General features: G+C 38.3%; 1 protein-coding gene across 1 annotated transcript in view; it reads left to right on the top strand.

The window, feature by feature from the left end:
• The window catches only part of fndc1 (fibronectin type III domain containing 1), a 37973-nt gene extending 31642 nt beyond the window's left edge, over window positions 1-6331 (top strand). Inside the window, exons 19-23 of the mRNA XM_034900293.1 lie at window positions 2329-2408; window positions 2721-2750; window positions 4456-4617; window positions 4714-4836; window positions 5551-6331. Of these exons, the coding sequence (XP_034756184.1) occupies window positions 2329-2408; window positions 2721-2750; window positions 4456-4617; window positions 4714-4836; window positions 5551-5666 (511 nt within the window). The 3' untranslated portion in view covers window positions 5667-6331. The remainder of the gene's footprint in view (window positions 1-2328; window positions 2409-2720; window positions 2751-4455; window positions 4618-4713; window positions 4837-5550) is intronic.
• Window positions 6332-13679: the final 7348 nt, after the last annotated feature.

The raw sequence follows: 13679 nt of genomic DNA, 5'->3' as shown, positions 1-13679 counted from the left end.
TCAGTTATTAAAGCGTGTTTCCAAAACACTGTCTTACGATACACGAGTTACGTTTTGTTTTTTAAATAAATGCATGGAAACAGCTCTTAGCACGTAGACCCAAGAGAGGAAGGGAGAGTACTTGCCTCAAAACCTATTTCTTGCTCAATTGAACGCTGTGCATAAAGCTTGAAAGTCGTAAGTGTAAATGACGCAAGGAAAGTTTTTTTCTGTAGTTTCTCAGCATGTGTAGTTTTTGATAAATTTGATGTGGGACCATTGCGTATGTACCATAAAAACATCTTGATGAAGCACTGGCATGCATCAGACGACAGCGGAATGAATGGCAGACAGGTAAAACTGCTATCAAGCTGCATGTCATATGACAATCTGGTGGAAAAACTGTTTCAGATGTGTGAGTTCATCCTGTTGCCCGGTGGAGGCACAAATCTGCTTGAGGTGTTATGATAGGTGTTCCGCCTCAGGAAACACCTGCTGCTCAACACAAACAGAGCTGCGTGCATCGGGTGAAGTTTTCCATTCTATTCACAATAGTGCATGTCCCATGGTTACCGTTAATCCCGAAATGGTTCATGCGACAGTGATGCTATTTCCCATGCTGCAGGCTCCTTATGGCTAGTCAAGTATGTGTTAAAACTCATATGTGGACATGACTTTGCTGTTTTTATTTTTCTTGAATTATTATAAATAAATTTTTCTTTGTTGGTCGAAAAAAAAAAAAAGAGACATTTGATGACATCACTTCGAGCTCCAGGAAATAGTGATGGCCATTTTTACTGTTCTTTGATGTCTTATAGACCATAAAAATATGACCAGATGAATTGATAAAAACAATCCTTAGTTGCAGACCTAGTCTTCCTGTCTCTTCTGGGGTGGCTGAGCCTGAGTGGTAGAGTGGTCGCCTTCCAATCATAAAGTTGGTTGTTTGATCAGTCTCATGTTGAAGTGCCCTTGGGCAAGACACTGAATCCTGAGTTGCCCCTGATGCTTCATCGGAGTGTAACTGTGTGTGAGTGTTTATCTGATGAGCAGGTGGCACCGTGTATGGAAGCCTCGGCCACACAGTGTGTGATTGTGTGTTAGGGGTGAATGATTCCTGTACTATGTAAAAGCGCTTTGAGTAGTCGTTGAGACTAGAAAACCGCTATAAAAGAATAGTCCATTTACATTTATCCAGGTCTTTTGCAAACAGAATCTTGATCTCTAAACAAATAGATTGTATATAAGATATATGCTATGATAATGCAAATTTAATACCTCCATACTTGTTTTTCCACTTCTTTTCAAACAGTATGAGTGTCATTAAAGGCCACTTACAACTTACAATAGTACAAGTTTGCATGTTTTTGTGGCTGAACCATCATATATACTGAGGAGTAATATGGCCAGGCTGAATTTGGCCCATGGTGTGTGTGCAGATGCCACATAGATTTACATTTGATGAGAAGACAAGAAGAGCAATTGTTTTTTGTGGTCTATTTTCTGTTTTTATATTGACTCACTTTTTTTTTTCTTCTATCTTCTCAAATTTCTTCTTTCATTACATCATCTTTCTGCAGCTGCCTTGCCGTATTCTTCCTCTCACTCTTTGGTGATATATATTTTGGTCACAGTTGTCGCGGCTCGTGGCTGTATGTGGTGAATGTTTTTGGCTTGGAATTGACCTAACATGAACTTACTGTATGTGACCTTGCAGAGTGAAAGGGAGCACATATGCACACAATACTGCAATAATACACACACAATAACAAACACATCAGCCTGCAACAGTGGAAAAAGTTTGCAAACTCTCAAAGTTGTTACTGGTGTTTTTAATCTGATAGGAATTAATAACTCCTCCACCACCCGGAGACAAAGTGAGCTCACTGCCATATTAAAGCTCTCTGTGAGAAATTTCTCTTTTGAAGACTTGTTCTATTTTTCAAGCTCTCCCCATGCATCCATTCCTTTTCAGCATACATCAACCGCTGTTAACTTTTTCCACATCCCTTATTTTTCTGTCTTTCATTCGTATCCTCTAGCCTCTATCTGTTAATCTCCACTTGTCTAAATGTCTCTTTTTCCCCTCACCGCCCTTCCCTCCCGTCTCTTTCCCTTCTTCTCCCTTCAACACGAGCCAAATACCAATTTTATTGGGCTGCGCTCACTTTGAAATCATAGGAATATAAAACAGACAACTCTTAAATCAGCTTGAGTGAAATACGTCCAGTCATCTGCTGTGGTCATCAACATTTTCCTCACCTTCACCCATTTACAACAACTACACACAACACAACAACTACTAAATCTCTCATGAAATCCTTACGCTGTGTTTTTTTGTTTGTTCAGGTACTACTTCAAAGTGCAGGCCAAGAATGTGTTTGGTTTGGGACCCGTCAGTGATACACTCACCTATGTCACCGAATCAGGTGTGTATCCTACCAATGCCTACAAAGATAAACTTAGAGATACCATATTGACTACAGGTCAAACCTCAGTCAAAACTGCCTCTAATTTTCTGTACTGCAGCATGCAAGAAAAATGTCATAGTGACGCAATGTGTTGCAATGCAAGACATTCAAATATAAAACCATCCTTGCAGTAAAAGCAGACTACCAGATGTACTCTGCATTACGTGCATTATCTGTCTTTCAGTCTCAAAATCAGGTGAATGCATTAAACCTGCGGTGCTGCCTGTGTTTTTTTCCTCCCTTGTGAAATGATTGCATTCTTTCTTTCAGACGATCCTCTTCTCATCGAAAGACCGCCTGGTAAGTCCACGTACTGACTGCCTGTCTTTCATTTAAGGTCAACAAGCCATGTCTTACCGAAGCTGCTGGTTTTAAAGAGGGAGCCATCATTCTAAAAAGCCCTGATTTCTTGACAAGCATCACTCTAAATAAGCCAGGATGATACATCAGCCAATATAAGCTTATTGCAGAAACATCACACATTGTATATGGAGCAACTCTGCAGGACTAACATAGGAGAGGGTCTTGGGGTGTTCATCGGGGGAAGATTTTGCCCCTAGTTCAGCTGATTGGTCAGGTTCAGAAAAGGGGAGGAAAGTGGGGGTGGAAAGGAAAAAGGGGTCAGACAAATAAGCCTGAGAGAAAACCACCTGAGTTTTAACATTACCAACAGTTAAGCTTACTAGCTAGTTATGGCCATCAGCTTTATTGTTGTTAGGGGCACTCTTACAACCCCGTTATTAGCCTGTATTCCAAAGGGAATTAAACTCGGTCCTCCAGTTAAACTTCAGCCACCGTGTCCTCATCATTCAGCCAGACAGCAAGCCGAGCGGCAGGGCCACAAGCGCTACAATATGTTGGCCCATAAGTATTATGTAAGACACTGCTGTACAGATATCCCAAATGTATGTTTTAGCGGTCATATTATGCTTTTTGGCTTTTACCCTTTCTTGTGTTATACAGTATAATCTTTTTTTGTGCACATTATAGGTTTACAAATTGAAAAAGCCCAAGTCCACCCAAAAGGCATTTACCATCTCAAACAAAAAACTGTGATCAAAAACGGCTCCAAACAGCTCTATTGGGTGTTTTTTGAAAATTAAACCATGTAAACCCTTTCTGATATTACCTTTAAATACAGTTAGGAACCTGAAAATGACCATAATAAGAGCACTTTAAGTATTTTAGAAACAGTGTACCCATTACGTGTTTTGTTCACAAGAGAACAGTCATAACTTTATTTCTACAAAATGTCCCATTTAGCATGATTCTTTTCTTTCAAAATTCAGAGCGCCCTTGTCAAAGATAGGTTTTAATGTATGTACAATAATATTGATATTGGCTTTGAAAATCCAAAATCAGTTGGTCTATAAATCCAGACAGCACACAGTGACACATCATGTTTGAGGTAATTTTAGGATTTATTTATTGCTTCCGTTCCTGAATCCAATGAAGAACTTTCCTCAAGAAAGCAATCCAAGGTACTTTACTTGAGATATGACGAGGCATTAAGACAAGATATAAAAGAAACACAAGAATTTAAACAGAGTAAAATAAAACAGAAAACTAAAGTGAAGAAATAAAAACCCAGATCAAACAGGAGAATACAAACCATAGTGTGGCACAAAATATAAATGAATTATTTACATTTTTAAGAGCTATTGGTAAAAAGAGTTTTAAACCTTGATTTAAGTCAGTGGGCATCCTTTTGACAGACTGTCTGAGAGGTCTGGATGGTTCATAAGGATCAGCTGATAAAACATGTATTTTGGCCCTAAATCATTGTTGAATAAATCATCATCTAGGTTCAAGATAAAAACTGGATTTGGTTGCCTTCTGGTTAAACTTACAAACTGACCGTTTCAAATTTAACCGTAAAAATAACAGATTTATTTTTTTACTGTTTAACTTTACATAGAAAATTGAATTTAGTCTCCCGATGCATGACGTGGCTTTTCATAAGATTCATATTTTACCACCACAGTGCTATGCATCTACTCCTCAGGTGGAGAACCAATCTGGATCCCCTTTACCTTCAAGTATAATTCAGCCCACAGCAGCTGTAAAGGCAGCCAGTACGTCAAGCGGACATGGTACAGGAAGTTTGTGGGTGTGGTTTTGTGTAACTCTCTGCGATACAAGATCTTCATGGGAGATGGTCTTCGAGGTAATGTGTTCACTTCTATGTAAAACCAGTACTTTTCTACAGACTATCATAACAAATAAAATCCTACCATACCCACTTCCTCTTTTCCCTCCACAGAGCCCTTCTACAGCATAGGAGACACATTTGGCCAGGGAGACGACCATTGCCAGTTTGTGGACTCCTACAGGGACGGAAGGACAGGTCCGGCCTACCTCTCAAATAATCTGCCCTCAGCACAAGGTAAACAAGTTGCACATTCGTAGCCTTGATATTTAGACCTAACCTATTCATTTAGTTCCACACAGTCTCCTTAGGCTCCTAAATGGTCTATCTGCATTGATCTAATCTATGCAGAGTAATGTTTAAATAATAACTTTTTAAATCACCTAGCAGGGTTTTGCATGTTGTAGCTTAAATCTCACATGCTTTTCATTACTACAGACCATTTTTCTATTTATACCTTAACTTCCTAGACTAATGCCATAACTTCCTGGCAAGTATTGCTTTCAGGTCATATCAGTACATCATGAGAATACTTTAATCTTGCTTGGGATAAATCCAACACAATTCATCACTACGCAAGAAAACAATAATCTTTCACAATTTACAATGGTTGCTTACTCTTTGCCCTCTGGATTTGATTTTCCAGAAACCTTGTGTAGGCATTCATGATTGGCCATCTAGCAATTCTGACAAATGCCAGAGGGGCCGGACCATTTATTTTAATGTGGGCCGGCCGGATTAAAAAAAACAAAAACAAATAAAGTGTCTTTACAGGCCAACAGCACATAGGGCTGGTTTATATCACTTGCACCAACCCAGCCAGAGGTTACTCAAATTGGAACGTTCAGTCGAAATAAAGCATGTCAACTGCAAATGGGATCTTTATTGCAAATCTCCTGATACTTTTCTGTAAATGGCTGTGGGGAAAATTATCATTTCTATCCTTTTTAGGGTTTTATCGCGCATACAGACAGGAGCCAGTTTCATTTGGAGTTATTGGCCGTCGCACACCCCATCCATTCGTGGGCTGGTATGAATGCGGGGTGCCCATCCCTGGGAAGTGGTAACACAGGAGGAGTAGGAGACATTGTTACCGAGGGCAACCCTTCTGCATCCTGCAGCAGGCTCTTACCTTCACTGGTCTTGCCCTTAAAAAAAGACTTTTTCCTGCCACAATGACACCACTATGAATTTATTACAGCTTCACAAAAAGAGAATATAGTACTTACTGTTACTGTTTATCATTACAATGCACTTTTTATATAAAGTAGTCTGTATATGAGGGGGAAAAAAAGCATGTGTGCTCTTGCTTAGTGTAACTCTTGTCTTAAAGTGTCCTTGTACCTTATCCCCGCTATCCCAGAGACAGGTCCTCACCCAGTGTTATTTATCTCATCAATAATGCACAGACACTGCCATACCAGTAACATTGGACCAAAGCACAAGCTGCAAATCGAAGTGTAAGAATGGGCACTCAAGGTGTGTATAGGTCTGTTAATTTTCTATCGTGAGATTTGTATTTCATAATGTAACAGCTTCTGACAGCTGCTTTTTGTTTTTTTTTGTGTGTTCTTAAACCATCAAACTGTTTGTTTGTGTTTAACACCTTTTGGTATTCACCAGAATTCATTAAAAGTTACTGTGTAAGTTTTGTAATTATAAAGACAAAGAATAAAAGATCAAATATTTGCTCAGGAATTGTGAGAGATTGAATAAAGGTGTTATGGAAACCCCAGCAATCCCGAAAAATGAATCACATCATATTCTCCTGCTGCCACATTCTTTTCTAGCAAAAGTGTCCACGCTTGATCCAGATCTACTTAATCAACCTAATGGAAGATTTGAATAACAGAAATATATTGGTGGAGCCAGCTGGCACAGCAACTGTTAAAATCAGATGTTAAAAACAACATGTTGTGGACAGAAGCAGGTGAGGTGGAAAGAGAGAAAATACCAATTCCTTGGCAAGGGAGCAAACGTGGAGGAAACCATCAGCCACGTGTAGAGTATTAACACACTGCCAGTAAATATCCACATTGGATTTTTAATGCTTTAGTACTGCAATTAGATTTGGTTTTCAAGTAAAGAAGAATTTGTTTCAATACTTGAGTATTTCCATTTTATGCTACTTTATACTCATACTTTAATACTGTACTTTATACTCCATTATATTTACCTGACAAATTAAGCTTAGCGTTTTTTCACGCAGGATACGGAAGTCATACGCCCGTTGAGTTAATAACCATTCCTATCAGACACACATCAATCACACCCGGTCCTTTTAAATGTGACTCCCTCCTCACTGATCCCTGCTACACTGACGCTGCTTCACTCCACCACCCCAGCCTCCTCCTTCCTAGTTCAGCATCCTAACATGATTCCAAGTTTAAAATGGTTTTCAGTGACTTTCTTTTGGCTCACTTATTTTACCCAGGGGGGTTTCTGCATGGTGCTCCCTGTTTCAGCGTAGCATGCTGCTCGGCTGGTCCAGGGAGCATTGCGAAGAGCGGAGCCATCAGCGCCAAGCATAACTGTATTTTCATTTGTTGCAATAAATTGTTAAATCTATTACGAGAGTGTTCCTGACTGAACTGTAGTTACCACTTACTTTTCTAAAAGGCATAGTACTGTATATGTATACTTATGGGACTCGCAGGTGCCATTTTTTCACAGAACAATTCTTTTTAACCTGGTGGTGGAGGAAGTATCCGGATCATTTACCTAAGTAAAAGTAGTAATTCCACACTGTAGAAATACTCAAAGTCCTCCATTGAGAATGTTACTTGAGTAAAAGTATTATCGGAAAAATTTGCTTTTAGTATCAAGTATTCATACTTCTCATAACGCAGAAAATTAGTACTAAAGTACAATGTTTATGTTTATACTGTGGAGTAGAAGTATAAAGTTGCATTTAATAGAACTCCTCTAACTAAAGAACAAGTTTTACCTAAAATTTGTACTTGGGACTACAATGCTAGTAAGTGTAAATCTTAGTTATACACTAACACTTTACTTTTGATACAACTTCTTTTGATTCTTCTTTAATATTTAGGTAAATTGTGCTGCTAATACTTATGTAACATAAGCAGGATTTTGAATGCAGGATCTTCATATTGTTATATAAGTTCTTTAACCCAAGTAAAGGTTCTGAATACTTCCTCCACCACTGCTTAAAATACTACCCACATCTGCTGTGTTAGGTTTGGAAAGGCGTACAGTACACATTTGTTGAACAAATCCTCATTGGTATATCCTGGATCATTTGAAACTGAGTGTAAATATAATTACAGATAAGTAAGAATTGGCTTGTAATGCTGCTAACTTCAGATAAAATCTTTCACAAGGAATAGACTTTCCCTTTCATGCACAAAGCCAGTTATGGTGATTTTAATGTCTTGTTTCAACACAAATTATAGTCCATCTGTGTAAAATAACTGATAAAAAGAGGAAAAGATATAATCATAAGTGGGTCAACTCCAAAAAAAAACAGGTGGAACATATTTCACAGATGAGGCTTAATGAATGGAGAGGTCTATTTCGTACTTATGTGTTGCCAATTAATCATCACTCCAGTTATGATATTTTAACATTCATTTTCAAGAATGACCGCTCTTTCCGTAAACTGGCACTGCTATTTTCAGTGCTTGCCTAAAATTGATTAAAACTGTCGGTTTTGACTCAGTAAGAATTGAGTAGCAGCCAGGCTACTCGTTTTCAACACGCACAACTCTGCCTCAAAGCAAAACTGTAAAAACATATCACTCCTATTAATCACCATCAATCCTCCAGGAATGGTTTAAGATATAACCCCCAAAAGGCAAGAGACTTTGTCATTATTATTATCCACTTTGGTGGATGATTGTCAGATTTGAAGCATATTTTCCAGGTATGCTGTGTGTTGATGAACAACTCTAGTACATGTGTTTTGAGTGAGTGGTGATTCTCCCTTTGCCCCAAGATATGTTCATTGGCTGCAGGTTCCAGTGCCATTTGACCTGAGCAGAGAATAATTATATTAAATACAACGCACTATGGGAAACTCCACCCTGAAAATTAATCATCATCTATGAAAGTGTTTTTTGCTTGAGAAAAACACTAAGAGGAAATGAAGAAAAAAGAAAGAGAAAAGGGGAAAAACAGGAGGACAAACATGCTTCATAAACACGTGAACTTGAAGACTACCACATCTGCTACAGATGTTACAGAGGATAAAGTCATACTTAGTGTGTGTGTCCCAGTCAGAAATGATGACTGCTGTCAGGGGGGAGAAAAAAAAAATATAAACCATAACCAATACAACAAACGACGCAGAGCTACGGGACAAGCAGGAAAACAGGAGTGTGGTCCAAGATTTAAACTCTGCACCACTGCTTTTCCCTGAGGCGCTGATTCTTGGAAAGACCTGAAACACACCATTTAGAGCATGTGATGCTGAAACTTCTAATCAAGGAGTTTTAATAGCCTTTTCATCATTTTAAAAATAAAAAAACAAGGCTTCACACCAGAGTTTTGACCATGTGAAACCAAAACCAGCCCCAAAAACGAGTTTTGATGTGAATAGAATTCTGGTAAAAGAGCCATGGAAAGAATTCAATAGATTGACACACTGAATGGTTTCAATGTTGCTTGTCATAAATTAGCCTATTTAGTGTTTTTTTCTGGAAAACATGACAGCAACACTCCGGGAATCATGTGGGGCATAAGTATCTCTTCCTCATTTACTGTCAAATGTAAGCTTTAAATGTCCTCTTATCTCTAATTTGATGCATAGTAACTCAGAAGAAAACATAGCTCTTAGGCTAGCTAGAGTTCCCCACAGCTACTTCTGTAAATATGTTATATAATGTCAGCTATTTGTTACTTCCTGTGATGAGTCTATGGACGCCACCAGTAAAAAAAAGGGGGAGGGGGGGGGATTAGAAGATACAAAAAAAGAAGAGACAGAGACAAAAAGCTTAAACTCAGAGTTTTAGGAGCCTTTCAATTTGAAAGTAACCGTGCTAGCTATGCTACTTACTGGGCTTTGCTAGCCTTTATAGGGCAAGTACTTAGCTAACAGCTATGGGTAGCTGCTCTAGCTGTGACTCCTTTTTCACCGCAGAGATTCCGACAGTTTGAGGAAAAAGAACAGGTGTGATTAATAAGATTAATGATGTTAATGTTTGGGAGAGTTACTTGCCATTAAAAGTTGTTCTAAACTTTGAGCTTATATTGTAACTGGAGGAAATCCTTCAATATGCTAATAAAACCCTCATATGTTTAAAAGAGAAGATAAAAAACTCCATTTCATTGCATCTGCACAAGATAAGCGATGCCAGTGAGAAAGCATGCAGAAAAGCCCTAAAACTTGAGTACCTAAATTAAATGCAGTCCTCATCCATTGATGTTATTAATTACACCTGTGATTTTCTTGCTATCACAAGTCAAAATTTCTGCTGTGAAAACGGTCCATTACTAATGAACAGCAGACATTTGGACCGTTACCACAAGTGACAGCTGCCAAGAAGGATCTCCATCAGCTAGTATAACAATTTTAAATGGCACCCTCCAACGGGAAGTGATATCTGTCAATTAATCCAGTTAAATAGCATGTCAATTGAGTGTTGACTGTAAATTAAGTATAACATTATGCCAGTAGAAGCACAGTGGTATAAACAACACTCAGATATCTGATGTTGAGGCAAGAATTACTGTTCTCCAAAGATGCATGTACATTTTTTGGGAAGGCTGTTATGGGTAACTGCAGAGGTTTACTGAGGAGCCAACACTTAAACAAGCCAATTATTTGATCCAAGTCCTATCTGGAGGTAGAAAAGAAGAAACATGTAAATGTTTAATCAATCCAAGAGATGCCTTTGAACATTTGCCTACAACAAGCTGCAAGAAATATAGAAAGGTTTGAGCTGCATTCTTGTAGGTTTTTTTATTTATTTTTTTGCTGCAAATAATAATAACATTAATTTAATTTTTCTCAAATCTTAATAACTCATAACTCCGTTTTTTTCTGAAATTTGTCTTAAAATAGTGTATCAGCACTCGATTATAATGGTGAGAAAAGCTCTACCCAGTGAAGCTAATACTGTAAAAAGACTAATTAACACTAACATCAAATTTGCAATCTTTTAGACGGAGTCTGTGTTTATCTAAGCAGGGTTGTCCTCAGGACAACAAAGTGTGCTCCACAAACACCAATGTTATAGACAGAGTTTGACTAATCAAATGTAGGATCACTGGTGTTGTTGTATTTTCTCCTCTTATGAACCACCATCAGCCCACACACACACACACACACACACACACAAACACACTTTTAAATTTGTCCATAGACCTTGAAAGTTTACTTCTTTTAGCCAAGCTAACACAATGACATCCATCCCTAATGAAACGTCACTAAAGCATCATATGTTGGCTATTTTCCAATGTGTGACAAATCCTTTTAGTTTTCAGTAAAGGGCTGTGCACAAAGCAAAACTGCAGATCCTTTATCTAAAAAGGGCAAAAGGCCACTACACTTTGATTAAGTCCAGGCCCCACTGACGTTCCACACGTGGATCCTACTTTATAAATTCAGCTACTATTCAAACGGGCTGCTCAAGGCATTATCGTATTGATATAGATACAGTTCATTTCCACACTACATTTGCATATGCGACAGAATTGCTTCATTAGAGGGAATAATATCTCATACAAAAAATATGTGAGGTTGTGAAAGAATGCAGGTCTTCTAACTGTTTTCCACATGTTGCTTTTTTTGTTTCTTTTTGATAGAAGTGGGTCACACGCTGTTAGGGCTGGAAAAACTTAGACTTCATTCTAGAGAGCTGAAATCATTGCATAAAGAATCACTTGAAGGTTGAAAAGAGAAACTAAATGGAAAAGGGGGAGAAACAGATACAAGCAATGTCATGTTTTAGTACTGTTATTTGTGTGCAAAATTGAAAGAAGCAATACTTAATAGGTTGTGAAAGTGTTTTCTTTTTGTTGTATCCATTTCAAATATCGTGTAAGTAAAACCATGAGACAGATATGCAACAGGCTTCATTTTTCCTGTATGCTTTATTTTTTTGTGGTATAGCAAAGCATAGCAACCATTTTTTTGTTAAAATAGTTTAATTTCTAATCTAAACTTGAGCTGTTTTGTTTATTAGTATGAACATTAATCTGTCACTTTCTGTTGCTGTTTTGGTTTAAGCAAATACTACTCATGATGAACAGGAAGGTTGTAAGGCCCTTAGAAAATACAGTTCTAGAGTTTCAGCTCTGTAAGGATAAATAAAAAAAGTGTTACATGTATTGGAAGAGAAAGCATACTGGCAGAAGAGCTGATATGCAGAGAATCCGGGGGAATATTGAATATCCTCTGCAGTATCAATTGGAATGACAGGAGCCATAAACAACAGAAAGACGGAGAAAATGGCCTGTCACTCTGAACAAGTTTTTCATGACAAAAAGGACTAATGAAAATTACAGATCTGGGAATTCTTAATTGCTCAGAGACATAATATTTACTAAACTCCAAGATGACATAACAGGCAGGTTGCAGCGACAGAGACCGGGTTGTTTTGTTCTCAGCTCACTGTTCTGTTATTGGGGTTCGGATGAAAGTTGGGGATCTTTTTTGTTAACTATTCTGAGCTCATTGTAAAAGTCAGTTATGAACTCAGCCTGCTGAGCCTTGCAATTATATCTTTTTTTTGGCATGCGGATAGGTCACGTCATGCAATAACCTAAGAAACTCTGTGAGGGGAATTGAGAAGTGAGTGTAGAGGAGTCAAGAACCATAATTATCTTTTCAGATTATCGATGGTTAGACTTTTGTTATCCCTTAAAGGATAGCCCCTTCCAACTGGGAACTGCAGCTGTTACGCTCTCTTCAAAGCGACCAGACTCCTTTGACAAAAACAATCATTTTACAGGAACTCACAGAGAATGGGAGATGCTGGTCTACAGCTGCTGGGGGTGTACCTCATACAACCCCACTTTAATTCTGAACTATTCCTTTTAGGTTTAGTGTCTCATTTCTCATTTTGCAGGAGGAAAAGACAGGCAGACACAAAATTGTGACAGGGAGCTCAGAAATTTGAGACATACTATTCATGTCGTGAAACACTGTAGAAGTCTTCTCAGCTCCTGTTGCCCAGAAAATGATTCCAACATTTATTCAGTTTCAAAAGAAAACACAGATTATTATGAAAAACCTGTTGCTTTATGTTTTGGGCACACACAAAGCATACAAGGCAGTCAAATAAGGATACATTATTTTAAGCCAGACTAATTTCCAGGTAATAATGTCAGGATAAGAGAAAGTGCAGCAGCATATTCCAGTTCTGTCAGCAGCTAAACTCATTTAATGATGTGGATGTAAATTACCACAAAGGATGGAAACAAACCTGGAAAAACAGAGAAGATTTTAGACATTGTTAACTCGGGAAAAGAGCAGGGCGTTTATGTACATCTAAACATTGATGTTGATTGCTACTGACCTTCCTCTGTGACTGTGTGTGAGGTCTTGGGGGCATTTAACATGTCTCACGAGTCATTATATGCAACAACACATATGCATGCTGCACATAAACAACTGCACTTGTGTCAATACGTAACACACGTAACCTTTGTGACACACAGTTATATGAGCAAATCCTTCCTGATCCAGCAGCTTTTAGATAATAGTCGCTTTATATTGGCCCATAAACCACAAAGATAGGTTTTAGGATTGTGGGTAATTGTTCCCATGGCTTTTCTTGGCTAACTAAAACACTATGTCCTCCTACCTTACATGACCAGCTTATATAGATCTGATAAAGAGGCTGTGAAAGAGCTTGACTGAGTTGTGGTTTCTTTACAGTTCCTGTTAAACCCCTAATGAAGTCAATGTTAGACACTAAGATCGATTAATGAGGCTCCAAATCCCCTGACGGCCAGGACACAGAGAGAAAGGCAACTCTCTAGATAAATCTATTTTAGCTGCAGAAGAATGATGCGTTTCATCCACAGAATGTGTTCCTTTTCTGTGAGCGGATGATGACAGAGTTAAGGTCTTATAAATAAATCAGTGGTGTGAGGTGACGTATTAAGAAGCT

Source organism: Etheostoma cragini, chromosome 18 (genome assembly GCF_013103735.1).
Source record: "Etheostoma cragini isolate CJK2018 chromosome 18, CSU_Ecrag_1.0, whole genome shotgun sequence".
NCBI classification, from domain to species: Eukaryota; Metazoa; Chordata; class Actinopteri; order Perciformes; family Percidae; genus Etheostoma; species Etheostoma cragini.
Note: the sequence above shows the minus strand (reverse complement) of the source record. Positions and strands in the feature narration are given on the sequence as shown.